The 14,003-nt window shown below is 39.4% G+C and overlaps 1 protein-coding gene across 1 annotated transcript; it reads left to right on the top strand.

Moving 5' to 3' along the window:
• Window positions 1–1,922: 1,922 nt before the first annotated feature.
• Window positions 1,923–13,372, top strand: PENK (proenkephalin). The gene is made up of 3 exons (XM_069731374.1): window positions 1,923–2,554; window positions 3,338–3,478; window positions 12,448–13,372. Exons 1-3 carry the CDS (start codon window positions 2,549–2,551, stop codon window positions 13,087–13,089), a joined length of 789 nt encoding a protein of 262 aa, XP_069587475.1. The 5' UTR covers window positions 1,923–2,548; the 3' UTR covers window positions 13,090–13,372.
• Window positions 13,373–14,003: the final 631 nt, after the last annotated feature.

Genomic DNA, 14,003 nt, shown 5'->3' with positions numbered 1-14,003 from the left:
CATTACTCAAAACCCCCATCATGGGTAAGACTAGCGACCTGACAGATGTCAAGAAGGCCATCATTGACACCCTCAAGCAAGAGGGTAAGACCCAGAAAGAAATTTCTCAACAAATAGGCTGTTCCCAGAGTGCTGTATCAAGGCACCTCAATGGTAAGTCTGTTGGAAGGAAACAATGTGGCAGAAAACGCTGTACAACGAGAAGAGGAGACCGGACCCTGAGGAAGATTGTGGAGAAGGACCGATTCCAGACCTTGGGGAACCTGAGGAAGCAGTGGACTGAGTCTGGTGTGCAGGAAATGGGCTACAGGTGCCGCATTCCCCAGGTAAAGCCACTTTTGAACCATAAACAGCGGCAGAGGCGCCTGACCTGGGCTACAGAGAAGCAGCACTGGACTGTTGCTAAGTGGTCCCAAGTACTTTTTTCTGATGAAAGCAAATTTTGCATGTCATTCGGAAATCAAGGTGCCAGAGTCTGGAGGAAGACTGGGGAGAAGGAAATGCCAAAATGCCTGAAGTCCAGTGTCAAGTACCCACAGTCAGTGATGGTGTGGGGTGCCATGTCAGCTGCTGGTGTTGGTCCACTGTGTTTCATCAAGGGCAGGGTCAATGCAGCTAGCTATCAGGAGATTTTGGAGCACTTCATGCTTCCATCAGCTGAAATGCTTTATGGAGATGAAGATTTCATTTTTCAGCACGACCTGGCACCTGCTCACAGTGCCAAAACCACTGGTAAATGGTTTACTGACCATGGTATTACTGTGCTCAATTGGCCTGCCAACTCTCCTGACCTGAACCCCATAGAGAATCTGTGGGATATTGTGAAGAGAAAGTTGAGAGACGCAAGACCCAACACTCTGGATGAGCTTAAGGCCGCTATTGAAGCATCCTGGGCCTCCATAACATCTCAGCAGTGTCACAGGCTGATTGCCTCCATGCCACGCCGCATTGAAGCAGTCATTTCTGCCAAAGGATTCCCGACCAAGTATTGAGTGCATAACTGAACATTATTATTTGATGGTTTTTTTGTTTGTTATTAAAAAACACTTTTATTTGATTGGATGGGTGAAATATGCTAATTTATTGAGACAGGTCTGGATGGACAAATGTCTTTTTTTCGGCCTTACTAACTATGTTACTATGTTACTATGTTTTTTGGGTTATCAGGAGTTGTATGCCAAAATCATCAGTATTAAAACAATAAAAGACCTGACAAATTTCAGTTGGTGGATAATGAATCTATAATATATGAAAGTTTAATTGTAATCATTACATTATGGTAAATAATGAAATTTAACACTATATGCTAATTTTTTGAGAAGGACCTGTACATGTTTCTTATTTCTGGCACATTTTCAGGCTATCTTCTACTAAAATAATTATGTATGAATGGCAGCTACAGAGGGTGTTGAATGCATCTATGGCAGTAATTAAAGTTGTGCTGCACTTGGTAAAGGTTAGATCACACACATCATTCAGTTATTGTATACTGCAATGCAAAACACTGGAGAATCATACAGTAGGAGTTTAAATAAAAAATTACAAAAAACTTCATTGTCACAATACGAAAAGTTAAAAAACACACATGAGTAAAAAGATGTGTTATACATAAGTGTCTTATTTGGTGTCTTATATATTACACATCTTTTTACTAATGTGTGTTTTTTAACTTTTTGTATTGTGACAATAAAGTTTCTTGTATGTAAGGAATAGGTGTGCATGCGTGCGTGCGTACGTGCGTGCGTGCGTGAACTGTATATTCCTTAGTGCAAAAAACAATATATTTAGGATTAAGCTATTTAATGTGATAGACACATGTAAGTTCATCATCACCAATGTCATGAATGCCTGAAGAAGGTGTTGGGCGCCCCCTAGAGGACAACTGCTATTCTCTATTGAGCATTGTACCTTCTGTTCTGTATGATCAGACAATTCTAAAGCAAACATGTAACACACGGAGCAGATTTATTATACAGCTGCATTGTACTGTACATGTATATACATAGAGTAGTTCATGTATTCAATCTGTAGACGTTTTGTGTTCTTTAACACGTGTGAGTTTCTCCTGTCTTGTATAGGTAAATGTGACAGTAAATGCTCCATATTGAGTTATTAAGGATCGTACAGACATTCCATCATATTGTAAGCCATGCATCATCCCCCACCAGGTATGGAGAGTCTGTCCTCCCCCAGAAGTGCTGCTGGTGATCATGACTGTGCTCAATTATTGTAAGCTATGGGACAGAGAGTGGGAAACGTAGCAGCTGCGTCAGATGGAGCCCACAGGCTATTGGGGGAAGCTCCTGCTCTCTTTTTTGAAGTAATTATAAAGTAGCCCAGCTCTGGGATTCTTCTAGCAGCCCTCCAAGCAGCAGCAGTCCTGTCAGAGAGCTGGGAGAGGATTGCTGCTGTCTCCATAGCTCACATCTAAGAGGTGGCACAAGAAGACACAACCTGGGCTACTGCTCCCATCTCTGCTGGCACCAGACCTCATTGTGCTCCTCTCTACAGAGTTGGCGGTTTATTGTGGATCGATTGCAAAGCTGCCATGCAAGTAAGTATCAGATCACAGTCTTATTCTAATTCACTGGAAGAACTTATTAGTGTAGTAAGTGCTACATTATGTAACTATTAGTGTGAGAAGTTCTATATTGATCGATGTGTATATATAATATATATACACAGTATTATGATAAGGGTATTTAACGTTATGAATATATTAGTGTGATACGTGCTACATTATGTAATGTACATTATTAGTGGGCTAATTGCTATATTATGTGATTTATATATATATACATATATTATTAGTGGGACAAGTACTATATTATGTGATATACAGTTAGTCCTCGGGTTACGACGGTCTCGAGTTACATCGTTTCGTGGTTACGACGCCTCATTCCGACTTACGCGGTTATGTGTCGTAAGTCGAACTACGTGCAGCGGCGGAAGAATAGAGTCCAGTACTGTACACTGTACCCGGTTACACGAGGAAAACGAGTCTCCTGCACGCCATAACACCCTAATTGTGTTAGGATAGGTGTTTGGATAGGCTAAGTGTTTGCAGTACTGTACTGTTATTATGGTACAGTACTGTATGAACGTATGGTCCGACTTACACCGAAATTCGGTTTACGACGCCTCGTAAGAACGGATCAACGTCGTAAGTCGATGACTACCTGTATATATATATATACATATACAGTATTATTAGCGTGATAAACGCTACATTATGTGGTAGATTTACAATACTAATGCCTTAGCTCTGTGTTCATACTCGCTATAGAAGTTTGCAGAATTGGTTCTGTATTCCTGATTATCCACTTTTGTGTTGCAGTCAATGGGGCTGGTTACTAGATCCTGCTGTCTAGCCCTGGCTATAACCACATATCTTGCTGTGGCAATCCGAGCAGACTGTAGCAAGGACTGTGTGTCTTGTTCTTACCATATGGGACAGACAGCGGAAATCAACTCCTTGGTAAGTTTCTTCTACAGTAGGCTAGATACATGCATACTATGCAGCCTGTGCTCAGCTAAAGTCAGAGAGCGGTTCAGCACCTCGGACAGCAGAATCGCTCAATACCAAGTCAGAGTCATGTAGAGGAGGAAAGTTTCATGTAATGTAGATATACATAAATACTATATAGGACCGCTGATGTACTTATATATTCTCTCACCCCAGTCCGTATGGTCAGAGGAACTCACAATCTGCTAATGTGAATTTATTGGGCTCAAAACACAGTCAGCTATGGATGGAGGAGTCAAATTTGTTTATTCTCAATCCCAAAGTTTGTAGTAATTCAAAGAGTCTTACAGTCACTTCGATGAGTATGGGGTTTTTTTGCGGGGGGGGGAGGGGGTTGTTGCTTTATTGCTGTGAATCGCACATGATATACATCAGACTGTACAGACACATAGTGTCATTAGAAGGAATGGATCAAATAGTGCAGAATTCCAATGCATGGGAAATAGTAAGGGATAATTCCAATTTAAGCAAATAAAAAATTAGATTAGACAGAAATGTATTTAACAAAATTCACTCTTTAGAGTAAAGGATGAAGAAGAATTGTAAATTAAAATAAACTACCTTACTGAAAAGTGTATCAGCTGCTGGACATCCAGTCTATAGACAGAGAGATAGATAGATGATAGATAGATGATAGATAGATGATAGATAGATAGATAGATAGATGATAGATAGATGATAGATAGATAGATAGATAGATAGATAGATAGATAGATAGATAGATAGATGATAGATAGATGATAGATAGATAGATTGATAATATATAGATAAATAGATAATAGATAGATAGATTATAGATAGATAGATAGATAGATAATATATAGATAAATAGATAATAGATAGATAGTTAGACAGATGATAGATAGATAGATGATAGATGATAGATAGATGATAGATGATAGATAGATAGATAGATAGATAGATAGATAGATAGATAGATAGATAGATGATAGATAGATAGAGAGATAGACAGAGAGATAGATTATAGATAGATAATTGCATGCAATCTTGCATAGTGTTTAAATACTAGAATATAACGTATAGATTGAAGGTTTGTATTGACTTTCACTTAGTTTCCTTAATACATCTTGGTCCTCATGCCATGACCCATTTAGGTGTGCAGTATAATGTATATAATATAGCATTAGTAAAAATGTATTTATAAAGATTAATTAAAAAACCAAATTAAAAGTATGACTAAAGTAAATTCTATTCTTACTATAATCTTACTGTTCATGAGTTGACTGGTCTGCACATTTATTCCTCGTGTTAGATGACTTGATAAATGGAAAATGGACCATATTGGGAAGCTTTCTGTGACTATCAGATATAGCAGCAGTGGCAGAATTGAAGCGTACTTGTCATTCACTACTTGTGATGAATGTACGGCTAATATAGAATGGAAATATCTTTAGATAATTATTTTATCACCCTAGTTATAAAGGTAAGAAGAGTGGATGCACATGTAATGTTGTTAGTTATTATTGTATTCTTGTACAGATGTATTTGAGCACAGTGATAAGTCCACAAGTTGATGAATTAGATTTATACAGAAAAAGAAATGCAAAGTAAACCCTGAGAGTACAATGACCATATGACAAAGACAGCTCTGCTACACACACAGATGTAGCACACTAGCAAATATAACAAGTAATATTGGGAAATGCTCTTTAGCCATTTAATATAGAACGAATACTATTTCAGAATTATGTTTGACTAGGAACCCTATTCATACCCATTCCCTTTCTCCACACCTCTCCTATCTCCTGGTTGGGCTGGATGGACTCTGGCCATATGCCTCTTCTCAGCCTTACTAGCTATGTAACCATGTTAAACGCTCCTGTCAGCGCTATCACTACTGCTGCGGGCAGGGTGCACTACAGCAAGCGTTCTGTCTTCTGCATCTGATAACTTTTTGTGATGGGCACAGCTGCCCGGTAGCAATATTACTGTGTAGATCCTGATAACGGCGTCATTTTCTTACGTTAGACTTTGCTAAGTTAAAGCGATATGACAGAAATCCGGATCCCATAGAGCTGTTAGGAATCCTTTTTCATGCACTTAGAAATGGTGCATTCTTTTTATTACATTTATTTTTTTATTATATAGCGCTGTCTTATTTTGCATTGCTTTACACACATTATCATCACTGTCCCCAATGGGGCTCACAATCTAAATTCCCTATCAGTAGGTCTTTGGAATGTGGGAGGAAACCGGAGAACCTGGAGGAAACCCACACAAACATGGGGAGAACATACAAACTCCTTGCAGATGTTGTCCTTGGTGGGATATTGACCCAGGACCCCATCACTGCAAGGCTGAAGTGCTAACCACTGAGCCACCGTGCTGCATAGACAGTATATTTTACACAAATGGCAATTCCATTGCCATCATGAACATTAAATATATAAATCAAAGTGATCACCCTCATGACCCCCCACAAAATAAAATACACATTCGACTCAGCTACATTTGTCTCTCACTCTAACAAACATAATTATATATCACATTGTCTTATGCAAATATGACATTAGTGCCCATTATGAGTCAATTCCGATCAGCCTGCATTGTAATTTGCCATAATCATACATTAACCCCATGAGATACCATTACTGATGTGATTAATGCCCCTTTGAATACTACAGCTCACATATGTTTGGCTTCTGCAGCATTTTATAGCTTGGGTAGTTTCATTCCTGTAATGCAGCATGCATTTATTTTCTAAATTGTTTTTTTTTTTTGCAATACTTAGTATTATATTAACATTGTTAATACACAAAAACAAACACAAAATACATATTGTGAATTATGTCATCACGTGTAAAAAGTGTGACGCAGTTCAGTCCTTAGTCTAGTAAATAATGTCATGGTAGAGATTGATATCTGCAATTAATTTATGTCCCGGGCCCCTTCAGCCTATCAGAACACAATCCAGTAAGAGAAAAGTCAGCGCGCGGTCATTCGCGAGAAACTCAGTGATTCTTGTAACTTTACTCCATACGTGCTAAAACCACTTAACACAGGTCATCACGTCAACCATCCGACGCGCTCCGGAAGTAAACTTCGTTTTTCATGGCTCAGTACAAAAATCCACTATATTCTTCCTTTCATCATAATAAAATCGAAATTGTCTGTAATAAGTCAAGACAAATATATCAACATGACAAAACTTCCATTATAAAGGGACTCTACCATCAAGTATCTGACATACGAGATCTGAAATGTAACTCCGGTCCTCAACAGCCACCAACAGGTCATGTTTTCAGGATTTCCGTAGTATTGCACAGGTGATAATTGCATCACATGGACAGGCAAGCATTCAATAACCTGTGCAATACTAAGGATATCCTCAAAACATGACCTGTTGTTGGCCCTTGAGGATTGGAGTTGGGGAACACTGCTTTAAGAGATCAGTTACTTATAAAATCACATACTAGTCAAACTACGAATATTACTTCAAGCATTAAAAATGCCTAGATGCTTCCATGCAGTATACATCTTAATGAGATATATGGCAACAGACGCTTCCATCATACTACAGTGTATCGTGAAGGCAGAAAGTGTGGCATCATTATGTTACTTGATACAATAATAAGTCTAGAAAAAAGAGAGACATAAAGAGCGAGCGAGGAAGAGAAATCTCACTCCCGCTCTACCATTGTGTTCCCAATACACACCAAGGTCATTTCATTCATCGTTTATTTTATTACACTTTATTATTTCTTTGGTTCTGTGCTTTGAGCTCCGTATTAGAAGTAAAATACAAATGTGGGTCTTTTCCGTGCCCTGAGTAGCTAAGCCGCAAATGTATCAATAGAACAGATGCTTCATATCCCAGAGCAGTGAAAAATGACTCAGATATATTATTCATGAAAAGGAACGAAAAACTGCTACCATTAGACAGAGTAGTAAGAAGTTATAAGATTTTGTGATGTAAAGGTGCTGGTCGAAGTGTCTGCAAGGGCATATATAAAGGTTTTGTGTGCATGCAACCAAGATCTGAAATATTCCCTAGAATCAGCGTCCTTACCATGGGTTCTTACTGCTTTTACAGCAGCTACTGAAAAACGCTGAGGTGCAATACCAGACAAAACCTATGGAAAAGAGGGGCACTGTGCCTATAAAAGTATCTTATGTAACATAATTTATATAAAAATGGAGATTTATGCCATTTTCACAGCAGGTTAACTTTTTATGGTAAGAGATGCCCTCTAATAGCAGTACCAGGAAGGGAACTCTGATTTTGGCTAATTTACCCCCAAAAAGCCATATGTCCATCCCTGCCTTCACTTTTTTCCTCTATCCTTAAAAATAAAATGATGGGTCCGTGATGAAGAAACGTGTACAGATCATTATCACTGCAATTGTCAGCTAACATCTTCATATCAGAATGCAGCTAACGTCTTCATGTCAGAATTAGGGGCTGTAGATGTGAATCACTCGATTATGGTTTTCCAATGTGTTCATAAAAATTTTTTGACTGTCCAGAATTTTTTTCCATAAGCTGTCCAGAAAAAAAATCAAAATCAAATTGTAACTCTGCTTAGTCCTGATATATGAATGTACCCTAGGAGGTTATCAAACCTCATCTCCTTTATAGCAGATAGGTAAAGGCTAAGAGTTATGGTAACACATATCAGGATAGTAAAAAATGGATTCCTCTTGTATTGGATGGCAGGAAGGTCAGAGAGAGTGCAAGCTACTCTGCCTTAGCAGTTGTATTTAGATATTTGGCTGGAGTAGTGAATGAAAGCTAGACCTTGCCTATGTACATTGGATAGTTTTTTTTATATTGCTTGTTACTATATGGAGGCTGTATAAATTTACAGTGGCATCTGGTGCAGACCTAAAGTACACAGTGGTCCTATAGTTAGCCCCATATACAGGTTATGAGCCTATGTCTTTTCATGATTCTTCGATCACTCGATGAATGAGAAAAATGCTCATCCATTGGGTGAAATGATCTTTGGTGCAGGGCAAAAGATCGTAGTTCTCTGCAGTGTATTATCATGTCTAAAAAGGACTGGCACTGCCAAGAAAAATAGCAGTATGCGCACTGAGCGATCTACTACATATCGTTCAGTTTGCATCATTTACTGCAGTCTACCTGTGTAAAGAGCCTATTAAAGACCACCGATCTGTAAATGTTTACCGATCTGAGGTTGTATAGTGCCACCTGTTGGTTCAAGTCAACAGACCACAAGTCACATTTAAACACATCCAAACTAAGAGTTAGTTATCCACTGAGCAAACTAAAGAATCATCGGGCCTCAAGTTGATGTATAGCAATTCACCATAACATTGAAACCACTGGGAGAATAATTGAACATGAATTAGTTAATATGATTATGTTACTATAATTATCCTGCTACAATTGAACCTGCCAAGAGGTGAGATTTATTAGGCAGCAAGTCAACAATCAATTCTTAAAGTTAATGTGTTGGAAGCAGGAAAGGAAAAATGTACAAGTGTCAAAATTTGAGCAGCTCTGACAAGGGCCTATTGTTATGGATAGTCAGCTGGGAAAAAATCTCCAAAACAGCAGGTATTGTGACATGTGTCCAGCATGCTGTGGTTAGTACCTACTACAAGTGGTCCACAGAAGGACAACAGGGGAGCCAGTATCAGGGTCATGGCCCCAATGCTCATTCATACCAGCCCATCTGGTCCGTTTACACGGAATTTTTAACACTACTATAGCAAAAACTGCTGAAAAATTTAATGTTCTGACACCTTAAAGAGAAACTTGTCAGATTACAGAGTGCATTGCAGTTTGCTGTTCACAGGGCTGCATATCTACAAGACCTTCAAGGGTGCCCTTATGATGAGTATACGAGCATCAATGGTGCCCTTACAATGAGAAAATGAGCATCAATGGTGCACTTACGATGAGTTTACGAGCATCAATGGTGACTTACCTTGAGCAGATGAGCATTATTGGTGCCCTTACTTTGAGCAGATGAGCATCAATGGTGCCCTTACTTTGAGCAGATGAACATCAATAGTGCCCTTATGATGAGTATACGAGCATCAATGGTGCCCTTACTTTGAGCAAATGAGTATCATTGGTGCCCTTACTTTGAGCAGATGAGCATCAATGGTGCCCTTACTTTGAGTAGATGAGCATCAATGGTGCCCTTACTTTGAGCAGATGAGCATCAATGGTGCCCTTACTTTGAGCAGATGAGCATTAATGGTGCCCTTACTTTGAGAAGATGAGCATCAATGGTGCCCTTACTTTGAGCAGATGAGCATCAATGGTGCACTTACTTTGAGCAGATGAGCATCAATGGTGCCTTTATGAGGAGTATACAAGTATCAATGGTGCTCTTACTTTGAGCAGATGAGCATCATGTGTGCCCTTATGATGAGTATACGAGCATCAATGATGCCCTTATGATGAATATACGAGCATCAATGGTGCCCTTATTTTAAGCAAATGAGCATCATTGGTGCCCTTTCTTTGAGCAGATGAGCATCAATGGTGCCCTTATGATGAATATACGAGCATCAATGGTGCCCTTATTTTAAGCAAATGAGCATCAATGGTGCCTTTATGATGAGTATACGAGCATAAATAGTGCCCTTACTTTGAGCAGGTGAGCATCATTGGTTTCCTTAAGATGAGTATACGAGCATCAATGGTGCCCTTATAATGAGTATATGAGCATCAATGGTGCCCTTACTTTGAGCAAATGAGCATCATTGGTTCCCTTACTTTGAGCAGATGAGCATCATTGGTGCCCTTATGATGAGTATATGAGCATCAATGGTGCCCTTACTTTGAGCAAATGAGCATCATTGCTGCCCTTATGATCAGCATACGAGCATCAATGGTGCCCTTATGATTAGTATACAAGCATCAATGGTGCCCTTATGATGAGTATATGAGCATCAATGGTGCCCTTACTTTGAGCAGATGAGCATCATTAGTGCCCTTAATTTGAGCAGATGAGCATCAATAGTGCTCTTACGATGAGCAGATGAGCATCAATGGTGCCGGTGCCCTTATGATGAGCAGATGAACATCAATGGTGCCCTTATGATGAGCAGATAAGAATTATCTGTACCAGGGAGTAATGGATGTATCAGATCATGGAGTCTGATGAATTTTGTCTCTTTACATTAGATATTTACTGCCTACATAAATGTGATTTCATACTGACTATGCCACTCTGTGGTATCAGTATCGGTATATATTTAATGACAGTAGCCTATTTCAGCAGGATAATGCACACTGACACACTGCAGAAATGATTAAGAAATGGTTTAACAAGCATGGCAAAGGGTCAAAATGTTCTTGGCCTTCAAGCATCTTTGGGATGTACTGGAAAAACAAATCCAAACCATGTAAGGCCACAAATCCCAATTTACATGACTTATAATGGTTTGATACCAGACATTAAACAACACCTTGCAGAGTCCATGCCAAGACTGTTTAGGTGACAAGAAAGAAAGATCTAGAGAATAGGTTGTAAGGCTATGGCTGACCAGTATGTAATATTACAAACATTTGCTTATTACTTCATCAAATCAACAATTGAATGAGACAAAGCAAGCCCAAGGTCGATATAAGGTACAGCTGGGGAGATTTTCTTCTAAATCTTGTCTTTCACATGGTATGATTAATATATACATATAGATGATAGTAATGCAATGCTGTGCCTAGTTCCAAATATATGTCAGTGTTTAAGACAAGGTTTAGCTGATAATTAGTGATGAGCGAGTATACTCGTTGCTCGGGATTTCCCGAGCTCGCTCAGGTGGTCTCAGAGTATTTGTGAGATTAAGTTTTTGTCGCAGCAGCTGCATGATTTACAGCTGCTAGACATCTTGAATACATGTGGGAATTCCCTAGCAACCAGGCAACCCCCACATGTGTTCAGCCTGTCTAGCAGCCATAAATCATGCAGCTGGGTCAACAAAAACTAAATCTTCGAGCACCAACAAATACTCGTAGACCACCCGAGTGTGCTCGGGAAAACCTGAGCAACGAGTACACTCGCTCATCACTACTGATAATCTTATAAATTTTAAGATTTTTAGTTTCCTTGAAGTGCAAAAGACACTTTCGACTGATATTTACCCTTTCTAGCTTCTATGTTTAATTTCTTGCCTTGTTAAACTGTAAACTTTCTCAGGTGACCCATCCACTCTATGCACCCACTTGATACCCCAATAATGGAATAACTAAGATGCATGTTTTTGCACACCAGTCACAGCATGCCTACTAGGATCATTCCAAATGTGTAGGGAGTCTACATGCAGTTCTTTGTTTGACTGGTTATAATTTACAATAAATCAAAATCTAAATTACTGGCGCAAGTTTCACAAGGAACATTAAGTAGACTAATATTTTGTCCTTCATCATAGCAGCTCTTGGAGATTTGAAGGTTTGACATACTGATATTACTTCTCAATGGATAAAGGTTGAACAGCATATCTATTTCACGATGGGCTGAAGGCTCAAGTTTGCATGATATCTCTGAAATAACTCTTATTGACAACTTTTGAATTTGAAAATTATAGACCTATTGTTTCCCTTTTTCTTATCTCAGTGGTGATATATATACAGTATATATATATATATATATATATATATATATACGATAATATGTATATCTATTATTTTTATATATGCACAATAGTTACTTTTTAGTTTATTGTAAGCTTTTTTTGTAAAATATAACAGTTCTGTAGCTCAAAGTCTAAAATATGATTATCACTTCATTTGAAAAAAAAAAACAGGGCAATTAGAGAACAGATCTCATTGCAGCTTATTCAGTTCTTCAAAAAGGTTTATGAAAAAGAATTGTTAGAATGCATTTTGGAGTGACATATGAGACTGGATGACTAATCTTCGCAAATCTAAAAAAGTGAAATGACTTTTTTTCGTTAAATAACTTTTTCCCTCTTTTCAGGCCTGCACGTTGGAATGTGAGGGTAAGTTACCAAAGGCCAGAGCATGGAATTCCTGCAAAGAGCTTCTGCAAACTGCCAAAGATAACTCTCAAGAGGCAGAGAAAGAACAAAGCATCGATAGCCATTTACTTGCCAAAAAGTATGGAGGTTTTATGAAAAGATATGGCGGCTTCATGAAGAAGAAAATGGATGAGCTGTACCATGTTGAACCAGAAGAGGAATCCAATGGTGGAGAAATTCTTGCTAAGAAATATGGAGGGTTCATGAAGAAAGAGTACGATAGTGACACATCAGATCTCCTAAGGGAGCTTCTGGGCACTGGTGTGGATCCTGAGTCTGGTCTCTACCGTGACAACAACAGTGAGACACCAGGAGAAATCAACAAAAGATATGGGGGGTTCATGAGAGATTACCGAAGAAGTTCAGACATAGAAGATGAAGGAAGGGAACTACAGAAGCGATATGGAGGCTTTATGAGAAGAGTAGGCAGGCCAGAATGGTGGCAAGACTACCAGAAAAGATATGGAGGTTTCATGAGGCGCTTTGCAGATTCTCTTCTTCCTTCAGATGAAGATGGTGAAAGCTATTCCAAAGAGACCCCAGAAATGGATAAGAGATACGGCGGATTTATGAGATTTTAGCCCCAAATGATCAAAAAGACTGCCTCATTGACCATATTTTATTGTAATGTGTTGCCTGCACTGTACAGTTTTTTACTGTCTTTGTTAACAATGCAAATTGTAATCTGTTACACCAGGCTCTGTGTTCTTTATAACTCAACAACATAATCAGTTTGTCACACTTTGGTTTATACTGTAGGTCTTATGCTTAAAATATTTTTGTTACTGTATTTTTTTTCTTTTAAACAGAATACATCTACCAATGCTTATTGTATATAAATAAATTATTCATCATATCTGCACAGTTCATGGTTTGTCATTTTTCTATCTACAGGTTATGGATGATCACATGTTCTTTTCAATGGGAACCTTATCTTATAGGCACAGAAATGTAGGGAAGGCTTCTCTGTATGACTGTGCATAAAGAGATAACTGTCAGTCACTAAATAGGACTGTGCACTGGACTCCTAAATGAAGAAGAGCATGATTTCACTGTAAATAAGTACCGTATTTTTCGGACTAAAAGACGCACTTTTTCCCCCCTAAAAAAGGGGGGAAAATGGGGGGTGCGTCTAATAGTCGCAATGCAGGCTTACCTAGGTGGCAGAGGTGCGGTGGCAGAGGTCCGGTGGCAGAGGTGCGGTTGCGGGGGTGTGGCGGCAGAGGAGGCGCAGTAAGCGGGGTCCCTTTCCCCGGTATGGTGATGCAGCAGGCCCGGTATGCAGCAGAGCCGGGTGAATCCTCTTGTTATCGGTGGTGGCGGCCATTTTCCGGAGGCCGCGCGTGCGCAGATGGAGCGCTCTGCTTCCCGGGGCTTCAGGAAAATGGCCGCCGCGATCTCCATCTGCGCACGCGCGGCCTCCCGCGGCCATTTTCCTGAAGCCCCGGGAGCAGAGCGCTTCATCTGCACACGCGCGGCCTCAGGAAGATGGCCG

The sequence above is a fragment of the Ranitomeya imitator genome, chromosome 6 (assembly GCF_032444005.1).
Source record: "Ranitomeya imitator isolate aRanImi1 chromosome 6, aRanImi1.pri, whole genome shotgun sequence".
NCBI classification, from domain to species: Eukaryota; Metazoa; Chordata; class Amphibia; order Anura; family Dendrobatidae; genus Ranitomeya; species Ranitomeya imitator.
Note: the sequence above shows the minus strand (reverse complement) of the source record. Positions and strands in the feature narration are given on the sequence as shown.